Here is a 15,755-nt window from a genome sequence, read left to right on the forward strand (position 1 = left end):
ATACCAAATAGGGTATTGTTACGTTTGCTCGATTCGCAATCATAACAGTATGTACATTTCTATGTGAGAAAATTTATTCTATTTAAAAGTCATCGTTTTTATTTGATTGACCACTTAAAACTCGTTCAATGTGTTGTCTTTCATAATCAATAATACATGTAAGTATTATAATTATTTTTAAAAAGAGAGGCTTTCATTTTAAAGACTACTTATAGGTTAGACCACGGAATAGCAATGGTCTATAATAACGTCACAAATTATAGCCAGCTAAGCGCTTATAGCAATCTTCCCCTGATCGCATTACTACTTGGAAATAGCAGTGTAGGTTTAACACAGAAGCCCGAGTCCCTTGGTTTAGTGATCCTCCGTTTTTTCTGCCCTTTTTTCTTCCAGGCCTCTGGTTTTAGCCAGTGAGCGCTATAGCCGATTATAACATCTTACCTCCCTACCCTGGATATCACTTCACTGCCACCTCAGATCAGTTGTCAAGAGCAGCAGTATGCCTTTCTAGCTGCATCGACGAATATAAAACTAGAGAGATTTTATCATTTTTACCGGGTAAATTTATTATAAATAATGTCAAATTACACACAATAATGCCAGAGGTGTAAACCTCGTTGATCTGCTGTTATAACACAGCCATGATCCATTCAGTTCTGTTACTACACAAACTAAATAATTAATCAACTAAGCAATTTTTACAGCAAATTTGTGTCCCATCCTTAAATTGTATAGATTTAGATCCAAAAGGACATAATTGCTCTATTTTACACTACAAGAATTTTTTTTCACATTTTCGTTTTTGTATTGATCAAAATTTAATGAATACACTTTAGCTACTGCAAAACTTTGCTCTATGTGTAAAATAAACACTGAAGGAAAAAATGTTTTCCTATCAAAACAAATTTTATACATGGACCACTCGTTACTTTTTCCATCGCTCCAACAATTTAGAAGTAAAAATAGTGAACATATGCCATAAAATCAATTTGTTGTTATTTCATATATTTAGATCTAAAAAACATACTGTATTGACTGGACATAAATTGTTAAAATTATACACACTTTTCGTTGGATTTAAAAGATTCTTGGAACAATCAACATTTATTTAACATAATTGTTTTATGTATTACCTAAAAGTAATTATGTATTTAAAAAATTTCTTACAACCACTTTTATAGAAAGTGTCGTCCAATAAAAAGGCACACCACAAAATCATTACAACCAGCAAGAAAACCATTTTATGATTTGTTTTAAAAATCAATTTGATGTTTTAAATATCAACAATGTACAAAAACAACCTTGTGAAGAGAATTTGTAAAATATGTAAATAATAGTAGTTATTGATCAACCCATTAATAATATTAAACCATTTATAATTACACTGTATCATATACTGAATCATAATTTTCAACCTACCAAACCAATCGATATAGTTAGTTAACAGTAATACCACCACACATACAGTTAAATGTACCGTTAATTAATATTTATTAAATTCATTATAAATTTTAAAAGGCAAATTCATAATCAAAATTAACATGCTGAAACTGGAAACAGTATCTCATGTGCTGCCTGTATCAAGGTAAGGGTTAGAATCTATGATACAGGCATCAAATGTGAACACATGAAATGTTGTATCGCAGAATTTCCCTGATATTTTACAAATTTAAATACTTTACAGTACCGAGAATCGGCTGTCCACAGAACAATCAACACTTGGTTTTCGTTGTAGACAGACAATAGCCACCATTAATGATTTAATTGATCAACTTTAAACTTGATAAAAACTAATTAAATAATTAAAACATTTGTAATCTATATAAAAAATTCTCATTTCACCATTAATCACAAAACCACCTTATTTGGCAGTGCTAATCAATTTCATTCTGTTTACAAATTCAAAACCTATCAATGGTGTACATGCAATTTTAACGTTAACAGGGCTCGCATTGTGCCTGTTTTCCAGCCAACGTTGAGTTGTTGTTGTTGGGTTGAATTGCGCTGAGTTAACCAACGCAACTTAATCGTAACTCAACATCGACAGGAAAACAGGCTTTATTGCATAGCAAGCTCAATTCCATTCAAACCAAAATTCATTCATGAAATTATAATTTAATTTTTAATAATCTGTAACCTACAACTCATCATTATGACTACATATTAAAATAATAAATACATTAAGAATTATGCATGTATTGTATCAAGGCCATAATATAATAAGTCCAATAGGTATTTCCAGTTTTTCTATTGAAGCAATGCAATTAACATAACTGGTTCCAATGATTCTAATAGAAATGTCTACAACAAAGAATAATTTTACTTGTTTTATTTCATTTCAGCACACTTTACAGCGAGTACATAATTTTCCGATTACAAGCTAAGACCTAACTAGTCTCATAAAAGTTTAGGTAGGGTATTGCCAATAACCCTAATGATCCTGGTTGTACATTGTGGTAGAGCAAAGATTTGTAACAAAAGACACCTAAAGCTCTGTCTACACTATCAAACTAGTTTGACAAACAAAGCGTGATGTGCCCAAATATGATAGTGATAAGCCCAAATATGGTAGTGACATGACATCATCATGTTCATATATGGGCACATAACATTTTTTTCACATAAAGTGTGATAGTGTAGACAGAGCTTTAGGATTAGAAGCAAGACTGTTAAATTCTTAACCATCAAGATTTAGTACATATAAATGTTATTGACATAATGTTTATTATCTACAAAGATTAAATTAAAAATCATTCATTATTCTTGTGTTTATTAAAATTAGATATTGGTATATTATTTTATGAAATTCAAAAGGTGTGACATTGATAATTACATATCTTGTGTATATACAATGATTTGTATTAGTTCCTGATTTTGTGCAACCTAAATTTCATAGGTATGTAGAATGCATATATACTGCCATTTGTGTTATGTAACAAATGTATAACAGGATAAGATAGGGTCATATTTAAAAGATATAGAATTAAAATGTCAATATTTTTTGGATATCAATTTCCAGCCTTTGTATTTATCTAACTATCATAACCAAACAACAATCTACAATGCAATGCTGTCAGTAGCGTTAGTTACCATGGTGCATTCTGTTGATCTCTAAACCAATCAGAATCAGTATTATTTTGAACCATTGCAGAAGATCCATCTTGGAGATATTGATTGACATCTGTCGTGGTGACTTGTGTACGTGTGCTTGATAAATTGTAGGGAGAAGATTGCGGTGCCGACTGCTGCTGAAATACGACGGAGCTCATTTGGATTCCGACCGACGATGGTATTTGAACCGTTTGTTGTAGATGGGTTGCTCCACCAGGTAGCACGCCAGGGTGACTGATAGGATCGGAGTTTACTGTTGCAAAAAAAAGCAGAAAGGCAATGTAGGGTAGTTGACCCCTTGAGCCTTACAAACGCTGCGCTGACTTATTATCCTACAGTTAGCACATCACATCAGTGACCTGTGTGATGTAAAGGTAGAAAGTAGCACTATTTAGTTGTTGGCGTGTTATATTTACCTACTTACTTACCAGCTTTACTTACACAATTTACTGTGTATGGATAAATACAGTTATTTCTATTTTTTATATAATAGTTAATGTGTCACACATCTAATCTAAATTTATTTTATTCCAACATAATTTACATCTACTACATAATCTGAAGAAGCTCTGTTATAACTTATTGACGTATAAAGACATTAGCATCCCCAACATTAGCTAGTTATTTATGTAATTGCCTGTGTATAGATAAATAAAGATTATCATATTATTATAATTTATTTAATGTTCATTCTAAAATATTTAGCTAGAGTCATTTAAATCTAACCTAAACACAAACTTATAATAGGCTTTCCCCATAATTTACATCTACAACCTAAGGCAGCTCTGTTATTACTTCTTGATGTATAAAGACATTAGCATCCCCATAATATATTATAAGTTATTTATGTAATTGCCTGTGTATAGATGAATAAAGATTATCTATATGTCTTAATATTAATTTATTTACTGTTTATTCTAAAATATTTTAGTTACAGAGTCATTTAAATCTATTTAACCTAAACACAAATTTATATTAGGCTTTCCACATATTTTACATACTACTTAATCTGAGAAACTTTTTGCTGTTTTCATACTATATTACCCACCACTATTTTACTTTATTACATGGGTTTGTTAATTTGGAACAATTAATATTTTATAATAATTAAATATAAAATGTTTAATAAACTAAATTATATCATAAATTCAGAGTTTTATTTATTAATTTATTTCAAAAATATTTTACGAGGGTGATCCATCCAGCTGATCATTTAATTAGGGACCGTCAGAGTTGAAATAAATGTAGGGTCTTAATTACAGTTTGGGTTGTGGTAAAAGGCCAGATATAGCCCATTCCAAGCACATCAGTCTTAATTATTATGCTTTGATGTAGTATGACTTAAAACACATTTGTTTTCATTATTTATTATATTGGTGTTTAAAATAATATTAATACTGTATGAAACTAATATTACAGAAATCATATAATAAATTATTACTTACCTATAGGTATAAGATTTGATTGTATAACATTCATAACATTGCCGTAACCGTTGACTACAGGTGGTGAAACTTGCAGCTGATTCCAATAGGAGTCACTGGGGGATACATTCTGGGTAGAAGGAGGTGGAGCAGGCTGCTGACCATTGTAATGAAAAAATGGGTTCTTTAGGTCCAAACGATTAGTTGATTTGATATTGGAATCTTCAGCCTGCAACTCCATATCAATATCATAACTTTGCCTAAAATGGATAAAAAAGAAGGAATTGCTATTTTGAATACCATTACCAGGGTTTTGGGCTCAAACTTTGTGATCAGTATAAGTTTGAGTCTGTGCCATATTGATCGTATCCTTAGGCAAGATGCTTTACTCTCATCCTTCAAATTGGATGTAAAGCCATTGGTCTAATACAGTGCATGTTAAAGAAATTAGTACACTATTAAAAAAAATTACTCTCTCCCAGTGTGCTGATCTGGGTAGATGCTGCACTGCTGGCTGCCGCAGGTTTGTAGAGGGCCTAATCGGAAGTTCTTCAGTTTCCAGTTAAGCTTGAGGACGATTATAAATACCTTTACCTTAAAGATGTATTGTCCCTTTGTCAAATTCCAAAAAAATAAAAAATAAAAGATTTCGAAAAAAAGTGGGTCATTTTGAAGTATCATAATAGTTATTGACTTTCACCAAAAATTAGTCGAAAAAAAAATTATTTAACTGAAATACAGACGTTTTTTGGTTAAAAAAATAACTTTGACTTCCAGTCAAAGTTTTCGATCAAAACATATCTCATAATGCAACGCGCTTATTTGGCTACTCTGTATGCATACTCATAAAACTTCCTCGCGATCTGTGTGAAAACACCTTCTCAACCGTGAAGAGTTGTAAACAATCCTAATTAGCATCATGCATAAATGTATACTCGTGGTTTGAAATCTTTGTTTACTTTCGCTCGCGACGATTTTCCAGACGAAATGTAATCAAATTAATTTTGCTTTTAATTACGTAAAATTGTTGTTTTTGACTCAAATTTTCGACTTAAAGTGAATAACTTTAATACTACTTTGATATGGCCAATTTAAATTTAGAATATTTTGACCTTCATTTTTTTGTGTTTCAAGGGACAATACATCTTTAACTGAATGCAGTCATCTCCCTCAAAACCAGACACCCAAAAAGGGTGTCTAGAAAACTCAAATCTAGAAAACTCAGATCTCAGATATATCTGAGTTTTCTAGATCTAGAAAACTCAGATATCTGACTTTTCTAGTTCCAGAATGGAACGAGAAAACTCAGATCATCAAATGATTGATTGGTTGGTAGGTCATTTGGATCATTCCATTATTAATCAGAAGGTAGGTCATTTGAAATACTAGAGTATTATTAAAACTATATCTGAGATCTGAGTTTTCTAGACACCCACCCAAAAAGGCTACCCCATAATGTTAGATTCTTCAAAGAGTGTTGAAACTACAGAATGCATTTTTAACCTCTGTGTATATATGGGCACATCACATTTTTTGTCACATAAATTTTGATGTGTAGACAGAGCTTTAAATCAACTTAAATTTGCTTCAAAATGATCCTACCTCTTGTTTGCTACCATGCTAACCTTTCCTCTTAGCTTTTTACCAGCTTTGATGAAGATTGGTGCTTTTAGTAAACAGCGTACTTGATACCAATGAGTGAGTGGTTCAGTTGGTGATGTTGATAACCATGTTGTATTTCTAGCAACAAAATTAACAAAGTTAAATATAACAAAATGTTTGTACAATTTATATTATAATAAAACTAACCCAAAATGTTTTATCTCTACCTAAACTGCATGACTAAACTTTTGCCATTTGAGATGGGGAACTATTTACTATAATTCCCCTTAAGACGGACAATTTTTTTTTCGCCGATAATGTATTTTTTAGACCAATTAAATTAATAAATGTCACAGAGAATAGATGGCGTCTGTCCATTGGACAGGAAACTACTAAGTATACTTCATTAAACATTTCTGTAAAGAGAAGCTAACACATTAAATTGAACAATTTTGCCATATTATTTAAAATAATTTAATGATATACTTAAATTTAACAGATAAGATACAGATTTTGTTTGGTATATAAATTAAATCATTCTTATTCAAATTTTAAAAGTTTAAAAATTTTATTTTGAAATACAAATGATTTTAGGAGGCAAATGCAAAATAGCTCCACTTACGTTGTTCCTATAAATGCAATATCAAACCAGAAAGCCAAGCCGTGAACAGGTCCGGTCTGGTGAGCTGTAAACTCCAACGGAATTTCTATTCTATGAAGATCAGTTTCATGGCTTTTTAGAAAGTCCACTTCATACTTTACTGATTTGGCTAAACATATCCTTATATCAAATGTGTCCTATAAAAAAGGATTAACAAATAGTAAAGCTATAATTATAAATATATAGAGATAAAAATGTTAATGTTTACTCTTTAACCTGTTTATGACATTAGCAAGGCTTTTTGTAGGTAATCATACACATTGTTTATTACAGTCACTGACTCATATACTTCTACATTGAAACAAAAAAACCATACATTATTGCAGTAAAAAAATGTAATTACTGCAGTAACTCCAGTAATAATAATAATAATAACAATAAGATTTATACAGCGCACATATCCACTAAAGTGCTCAAGGCGCTTGTGAAAACCATGAAACATATTAACCTTAAACCTAAATACTACTGATAAATTTGACAAAAACCGAATAAAAAACAAGACCAAATCGAACCCACATCACTGCTTCCGTTTACCAGCAATTTAAGGTGTGTAGAATAATTTTGATATTATCATCCTAAGTCATTACTTCAGCCATGTTCTGTCTACACTATCAAACTTTATGTGACAAAAAAATGTGATGTGATGATCACTACCATATTTGGGCACATCAAACTTTTTTTGACAATTTTTTTATTTTTTAAAAATGTATTTATTCGGTATAAAAAAAATCACAAAAATCTCAGCGGGCAAACCTGTGGTTTACAAAGCTAGTTTGATAGTGTAGACAAAGATTAAGACGAAGCACATGTTTTCACTGAGGAATTTTAGTTAAAATCCTTTATCCTTCATATTCCAAAATCACAATCAGCATTGCAAAATAACCTACCACAATTGGTTGCCGTAAATATTCCTGAAGCGCTGATTCCCGAATACTTGTAAGATCCACACCATGGAATGATTGCTGATACCTGTAGTTATCAATGAAATAAAATACACAGATTCAACTTTGGGACCAGGATATTCAATTTCAATGGGAAATGTTTTCACATATAAAAGAATGTTAATACAGCATTCAGAAATTCACACTTAGGCTAAGGGAAACACTTCTAAGTATATACAATTTAAGGAATTTATTTATTTATTGAGTTAAGTGAAATACTTATTATTTAAGGGAAACATCTCACTTAAGTGTGATTGGTGAATACAGCCACTGTTTCTATTGAAAAATTGGGTTCCTCAAAACTAGTTATATAAAAAAGAGATAAAATTTGCTCTAGCAAAACCGTTTTTAAAACCAATATTTGATGATCGACAACAGGATTGCACTGACATGGCAAATGGATGGAAAAGGAAGCTTGACCTAAGGTAACATGGAGATGAACAATTGAACAATAAGGGAAAGGCAATCATGGATGGAGGCAGAAGCAATGGCAAGAAACAGGCAGAGAATAGTGTTATGGCCTAGTGAGTTGAAACTTTACACTAATTATATGTGATAACTTACCAAAAATTTGCTTTGTTGAACTGTTCCATATAAAGGTTATCATCTGTGAATGGGGCAATATGCAGGTCTCCTTTCGTTGGAAACATTTTGCCTGAAAAAGCAATATATAATAGTCAAAAATAGTGATAAGGTCAATGCCTAAAGACCAAAAACAACAGCAATATACATTTCATATTGAATATTTAAAATTTTGTATTTCTATTTAGCTTATTTTGATTAGTGTAGATTCAAACCCTATATTGACTGGACTATTAGTTACCTTCTGGTTTGAGCCATTTCTTTGCATGTAGATAACTTTCCAGCATCCTTTCATTGAAAAGCATATATCCCATTGGTTCCGATATTATGATATCAACCGGTTCCGGAATATCCACTTCCTCGACCTTACCAGGAATTACAATTATCTTGTCCTGTAATTTATTGTTGTCTACTAAAATCTACAAAGCAAACATTTTACAATATTAAGCCCACAGTGCATATATCTATAGAAACTTGATTTTAATATAATAGAATAATTCAACTCACCTAAAGACTAGATCCTTATAATTTGATGGAAAATTGTGGGTCACATGACATTCAATAAATTATCCATTGATCCCATACAAAATTATGAATATGAATTTTTCATTTCGAGTGCAAATTTGTTATTTTAAATCATGACCCTCCAAATAAATGACAAAAATCTACTTTTAGATGTTTTATAAAGCAAATAACAAATGAATGTTTTTATATTCATGCAATAGATGTTTTATTTTTACCTTATGAAAATATTTGTACCATTGCACTCATACACATTCATTACTTGTTTTTTGTTATAAAAGACCAGAATATTTTTTGTATATGTAATACTTTGCTCTACTTTGGGCATCTGAGCCTTACCTTTGTATATTCTGATATGCTACTTGCTTCTATAGCATACACTTTAGCTGCACCAGCTTGAATAGCAAAGAATGATAGGATTCCTGAACCAGCTCCCACATCCAACACAACCTGACATATACAACAACTTGTTAAAACAAACAACACGTAACATATTATTCTTTACAGTACTCTACCACATAAAAGTACAGCTATGTAGCCAAGTATACACACAGCCTAAATCTTTAATTCGCCTAACCAAATACCATTTTAAGACCTTTATGAAGTTTAAGTTTCACTCACTCTTTACTTACTCTAAAAAGCATCTATTTAAAGATCTTGCTACCTTAAATCGTATGTTTCTTTTGCTATATAATTAATTTTATTATTCATTTTGGGGTGACATTGTACAGTTTTTAATCAAATTGTAAATGAATAATTTGTTTGCTTGTAGATTAAAACTAACAAAGCATCACCATTGGTACTAATGGAGGAGACGGATTGAAATATTTGATTCTTGGACTTACTCATCAGTATGATAATTATAATTAAAAGATATTATTTCTATTACCTTATCCCTGAAATCATCATAATTTTGTAACATTGCCTTTTGATAAGTGGACGTTCTTATATAATCTTGCATCATGTTTTGTTGTTGAGATAAGTATCCATAAAACTACAATAGAAAGACAAAATAACATTACTAAAAAAAATAAACACATACTATCAAATAATTGGTGTTTTTTTTAAATTGTATATAAGATATTACATCCTGAACAAAAACACAGTGCTTATTAAACTACTGTAAAATTCTCCTACATAAGATTTCTCTTATATATTTATGTGTGTCTTAATGCTGTTTGTGATTTAAGGCAAATTTCACTACAAGCATGTGTATGCGAATTTGGTGTAATGATTATGTAACCGGCCTTTCAACTAACAATAGATTCTGCTGACTAACAATAGAACAGCAACGCCAAAAACAAACGGGTGAATTTGAAAAGAAATAGGTTTTTTTAAACTCGTATCAAAAAATCTGTAAATCAAATAAATTTATGTTTTAAAATTAAAAATCACAAATTATAACTCTTGCCTCTTGTACAAAAATGAAGTTTTTTTAGTAATCCTGCTAACAAACAAACAGACAAACACGCTCGACTACATGTACCTCCTTGGCGGAGGTAAATAATTGTTTACAACATTTCAAACTAAATTATAGGAAATACAGGATTAACAAATATACTTGTTTGCTTATTTAGTAGCAAGCATTAATTGTTTATTTGGCAGCATTGTTGGTTTAATTGGTAGCGTTGTTTGTTTATTTGGTACTGTTGTTTGTTTATTTGGGAGTATTGTTTGTTTATTAATTTGGTATAGTTATTTGTTTATTTGGTAGAGTTGTTTGTTTATTTGGTAGAGTTGTTTGTTTATTTGGTAGTAGCATTGTTTGCTTAATTGGTAGCATTGTTTGTTTGTTTATTTGGTAACATTGTTTGTTTATTTGGTAGCATTGTTTGTTTGTTTATTTGGTAGCATTGTTTGTTTGTTTATTTGGTAGCATTGTTTGTTTATTTGGTAGCATTGTTTGTTTATTTGGTAGCGTTGTTTGTTTGTTTATTTGGTACTGTAGTTTGTTTATTTGGTAGTGTTGTTTGTTTTGTTTATTTGGTAGCATTGTTTGTTTGCTTTCCGACATCAGGAACAGTGAAGCCTAGGTTAGGTTTACTACAGTGCCAGTGCCACTACTGTACAACTAACCAATCCATTACTTTGCAAGTTACCTGGCTTTTGGACATGTTCCGACTCACCTGAAAATATTGTACTGCCGATGCCCCATCTGTCCTTTCATCAAATAAACTCTTCTCTGCATGTTTGCTATTGAATTGCGCACCTTTCACTATGTTTTGAAACCTTGAAGTTTCTATAAAAAACAAAAAAACATAAAGTTTAAATAAATAATATTGGTTCTTTAAAACATTTAAATAATTGTATTTAATTCAACTCTACAATTAATGCACATACTGTAAATATAGGGCCTGTTTCTGCTGCAACTGCTCAAAATACGGTATAAAAAATACCTTATTTTTTAGTACACTGTTTTTCTGTTAAAATTCATCCTTTTTACCCAAATTGCCATTCATTTATTTGGTCGATAATTAAAAGTCGCAATAAAGGAAGTTTAACGCCTCACTTTCAACAGCCTAGCCCTCTAGTGATAGAGATGTTGTGAGATCACAGCTATGGCCCGATCTCCAAATATCCGGGCCAAAACATCGTAATGGAAACAAGTAATTCGTTCAGCTTTGAGTTTACTTGCTTTGGAGACAAGTCTATTCCGTACTCCTGCTTTATTTTTTTTAGAAATGTCTATAATGTGGTTGTCTCTACCGAATTTTATCCACAAATTTGGTGGGGAAAATACGGGGTTTTTTTTTAAGAGCTGCCAAAAAAATACTGTATATATACGGTATTAAAAAAATACCGCATTAAATACCATATTTATTTGGCAGCAGAAACAGGGCCATAGTAATACGATATGTGAAAATATACTGTACAATATGTGAAAAGGGGCCAAAATGTTCTTTAATCAAATAAAATTTATGAAAATATCTAGGTATTTAAAAAGTCTAAGTGATTTTTTTGTGCTGTGGTAATGTGCCCTTCATGCGATACAATGTTTACTGTACCAAGGTGCATGCTTACATTTTAGACCTAGAACTTTCAATTTCAAAGGCTTAAGTCACCGAAATCATTTTATGATCTAAATCTTATAGAATACTGTAGGCTTTCTTTATCTTGTTGTTTTTGCTACATTACAGTACTACTATACACTGAAACTAGTCATTTTTTAGTACGAAAAATTGTACTATAATTTTTCCTATTGCATAACGTGCAGAGAGTTTATATTTGTTAAAACATTACATTCATCCCTGTCAGTGTATTTGTATATATTTGAATGAAAACCAAGCAAATTATCATACTGCAGTACAGTATTTTATTAAGGCAAGTCATGTCTATTTTAAACTTTAATCAAAATTATTTATACAGTTTGAATATAAAATGGACACAAATCGTGTTTGAATTCTGCTTAATAAAATAAACTACAAATTTTCTAATAACGCAAAAGACAAAAACAATTTAGATGATTTGTGATAAATCAGTTTACTTACCGAATTCCGTAGGAAAACATATAATCACTCCATTATTCTGGGTGTTAACAACGTATGTTAACTTGCTTGATTGACAACATTCAGTTTCATTATCAAGTACAAATTTAAGAATTGGTTGAAACTCTGGAAAACACAAATGAGAGAATACTCTATCAATGAGCATATGAACAAGTCTTATATTTTAAAAATGTTTATTTAAAATAAATAAGTATGGTTTTTTTAGGTATTATGCACTTAATATTAATTGTATGACCCAACATACAACTCCCGGTAGAGGTGCGCCATGGATCATTTAAAAATAATTATTGACGCACTATATCATAAACGGTAAACAGTGCGTCAAAATGGGTGCGTCATGGCAAGTTATATTTTGTAGGCATGGGTGCGTCATGGTATTCATAAGGTACACTATGACGCACATCGGACAAATACAAATTCTTTGTTACTAGTTTGCACTTTGGTAATTGTTACTGAGATATATTGTTCTAATGCTTTTTTCACGCTGCTGCTCTAGCCTGCTACGTCACAAGAGATGACTCATTTAGAAGCTGAAAGCAAGCAGCAGTTATAGTACTAGACACTGACGTTTTTGCTAAAATGGAAACTCGACTATAATTTATAGGTCCCCGCTGCTGGACCCAAAAAAGAGAGTCTATTAGGACACGTCATGCTAAAATTACAAATCCCAAAGCATTTCTGGTATTTATGAGTCCCATTTGACCGATAAATATAATACTGTAATTCGCTGTCAGATAATCATTGAATTATTATCAAAACAGTTTGTTTGTAATAGGATACTTCACACTTGAAGTATCTAGGGTGATGAAGTGACCCCCAGACTTGACTTTAGCAATAAAATAAACTAAAGTGACAGAAATTGAGTCTGTGTTTCATATCAAAGTTATTCACTTCTGTAACAAAAAAATAATATTTATTCATGTATAAAAAGAGACGTTTAATTATAACCCAAAACCCATTGTCTGACAATTTAAGTATTTTTTGCTTTAAATTAAATTTTTTCAGGTAAAATAACTATTATTTGACAATAAAATGACACATTCAAACACAAATTTGAAATAAAAAATATTTTGCAGAGGGACAATATATCTTTAAAACTGTTACTGTACGTCAATAAGCGAGCAGCGTTTTTTGTAAGAAATATTTCTTGTTTAATATGCCGTTTTAATGTCAGTATAATAGTTATTCACTTTGACAAAACATTTGAAATTATTTACCTGAAAAGCAAAAAATAGTTTACTGTAAGTCTAGATAGGTTTTCGGTTAAATCTAACGGTTTTATTGTCTTTTTTTTTTTATATTTATATTTTTATAAATTTACTTTTTGCATAACATTCAATGTGAATTTCCCAGCAGGCTATTGTTGAGCTTTTGTGTTGGAAAGGCTCAGTCAATCTTACAAACTAATCAGTCCTTTTTTAGAAAAACGACCTAGCTACTGAAAATGCTAGGCCTATTATGTCTTAAAAGTCAGCATACCAGACACAAGGCAAGGGCGTGCAGACAGTCTAGTACCACAACAAAGAAAGTCGATGGTGTAATGTTGGTCAATAGAATAGGCCTAACATTGAAGACAGTCCTAGGGCTTTGTTTTATAAAATACCTAACAACTTACCATCGTATATTGTAACATAGGTTTTGTGGTCTTCTGTTGTCACTTCTAGTCTTAATTTTTTATCAGATCGTCGAGAAATTTCCCCTTGATCTGTGAGCGATCTCAACTTTACCTCGTCAAAAACGAGCGCCATATTGAATCGTGAAAAAAACGCAGCGTGTGAAAGACATATGTGCGCATGTGCCAAACAACTCAACGGCAGTTACTAAAAGATGAAATTAAACTAACTCGACGTGATCACTTACATTTTTGTTATCCAGTCTGGTATTCTTTTTTCCCCAAACTTATTCTTATTTGTTTTCACCATTTTTTCACCATGCATTAAGTAAATTTCCAATTTTATAAACTGAATGGGCCTACTCAAATCACACAGGAAATTTGTTAATCACCGGCGCATGTTGATCTCGATCTACAAGAATTCTAATTGAAACTAAACAAGGCCATATATGGCTGCAGTCGCGTGCTCAAATTTTAGTTAGTGTTTACCGACCGACCAACCGACCAACCGACTGACATAGTGAGCTGTAGAGTCGAGTTTGTACGCGACTAAAAAGGAAGAATATGAAATAATTTATCGATACAGGCAGAAGAAATATTGTATTGAATTTTTTGTATTAAAAAATTGATCGTAATGACAAATTTGGCACCAGTAGTGGAGCACAGTGATATAAAATAGAAATTCGTATGTTAATACACGTGTTGAACCAACAAATGTGAAAACGCCCACATATGTGAAAATAGGCCTATCACCCACAAATGTGAAAACAACCACAAATGTGAAAACGTATCGACCCAGAAAAATGTGAAAACAATCACAAATTTGAAAACGCATCACCCACAAATGTGAAAACAATCACAAATGTAAAAACGCATTACCCACTAATGTGAAAACAGCGCCCACAAATGTGAAAACGATCATCGCGCCCACAAATGTGATAACGCCCACAAATGTGTAAAAAGAGAGACTTTTTCGCCCACAAATGTAAAAAATAAATAAAATCAAATTTAGTGCTAGACTCAAACAATTTTGTAGTTAGTTAGTTCAGGTATTGATTCTTGAGACATCAGTCAGAATCACTACATTTTCACATTGTTTTATAATATTACTTTTGATTGAATAAATATTATATTTTGTACATTGAATAATTTTGTGCCATCGTTATTGTCTTGACCCTCGACACGACTACGTTACAACGTATAGTACGTTCCAAGTCGGGTTCGATTCGATGTTTTTTGGGCGATCGCGAGCACACGATACCACATGGGTCATGGTCATTATATACCATTGCTACTTGTAGTGTCTTGTTCTCGTTTTTATTTGTTTTTTGTACATTTGTGGGCGAAAGGTCTCTTTTTTTAAACATTTGTGGGAGAAAAAGTCTCTCTTTTTTTTACAGTTGTGGGCGTTATCACATTTGTGCAGCGCGATGATTGTTTTCACATTTGTGGGTCACTGCGTCTTCACATTTGGTTCACATTTTGGGTGATGCGTTTTCACATTTGTGGGTGATGCGTTTTCACATTTGTGGTCGTTTTCACTTTGTGGGTGATACGTTTTCACATTTGTGGTTGTTTTCACATTTGTGGGTTCAACACACCGTGCTCCAGTTGATCCAATTTTGCGCCAGTTGATCTTTGTGTATTTTAATATACTGTGCTCAATTGGACCCAATTTGGCGCAAGTGGAGCACAGTGATATAAAATAGAAATAAGTCACTAATTTTTATATATTTCGTATGTTAATACACCGGTGCCAAGTTTGGTCCACTGGACCAGTTACTGCCTAGTACT

At 31.7% G+C, this 15,755-nt stretch overlaps 2 protein-coding genes across 4 annotated transcripts in view; one reads left to right on the forward strand and one right to left on the reverse strand.

The window, feature by feature from the left end:
• LOC144845435 (choline transporter-like protein 1) overlaps window positions 1-15,755 on the forward strand; it is a 135,488-nt gene that overhangs the window by 93,980 nt on the left and 25,753 nt on the right. The gene's annotated exons all lie outside the window — the stretch shown is intronic.
• Window positions 541-14,097, reverse strand: LOC144845439 (histone-arginine methyltransferase CARM1-like). Of its 3 annotated transcripts, XR_013612549.1 has the most exons (13): window positions 13,965-14,097; window positions 12,332-12,454; window positions 10,970-11,082; window positions 9,733-9,837; window positions 9,183-9,293; window positions 8,563-8,740; window positions 8,304-8,394; window positions 7,686-7,767; window positions 6,760-6,935; window positions 6,138-6,275; window positions 4,557-4,795; window positions 1,174-3,364; window positions 541-1,133 (listed from the first exon to the last, which is right to left on the reverse strand). XR_013612549.1 is itself a non-coding variant. In XM_078702781.1 (12 exons), exons 1-12 carry the CDS (start codon window positions 14,095-14,097, stop codon window positions 3,087-3,089), a joined length of 1,767 nt encoding a protein of 588 aa, XP_078558907.1. In that variant the 3' UTR covers window positions 541-3,086. The 3 variants fall into 3 exon arrangements, 2 of the variants coding, with proteins under 2 accessions (XP_078558907.1, XP_078558908.1); XM_078702781.1 differs by having other exon boundaries at window positions 541-3,364; XM_078702782.1 differs by lacking the exon at window positions 541-1,133 and having other exon boundaries at window positions 3,271-3,470.

Source organism: Antedon bifida, chromosome 6, assembly GCF_963402885.1.
Source record: "Antedon bifida chromosome 6, ecAntBifi1.1, whole genome shotgun sequence".
Lineage (NCBI taxonomy): Eukaryota > Metazoa > Echinodermata > Crinoidea > Comatulida > Antedonidae > Antedon > Antedon bifida.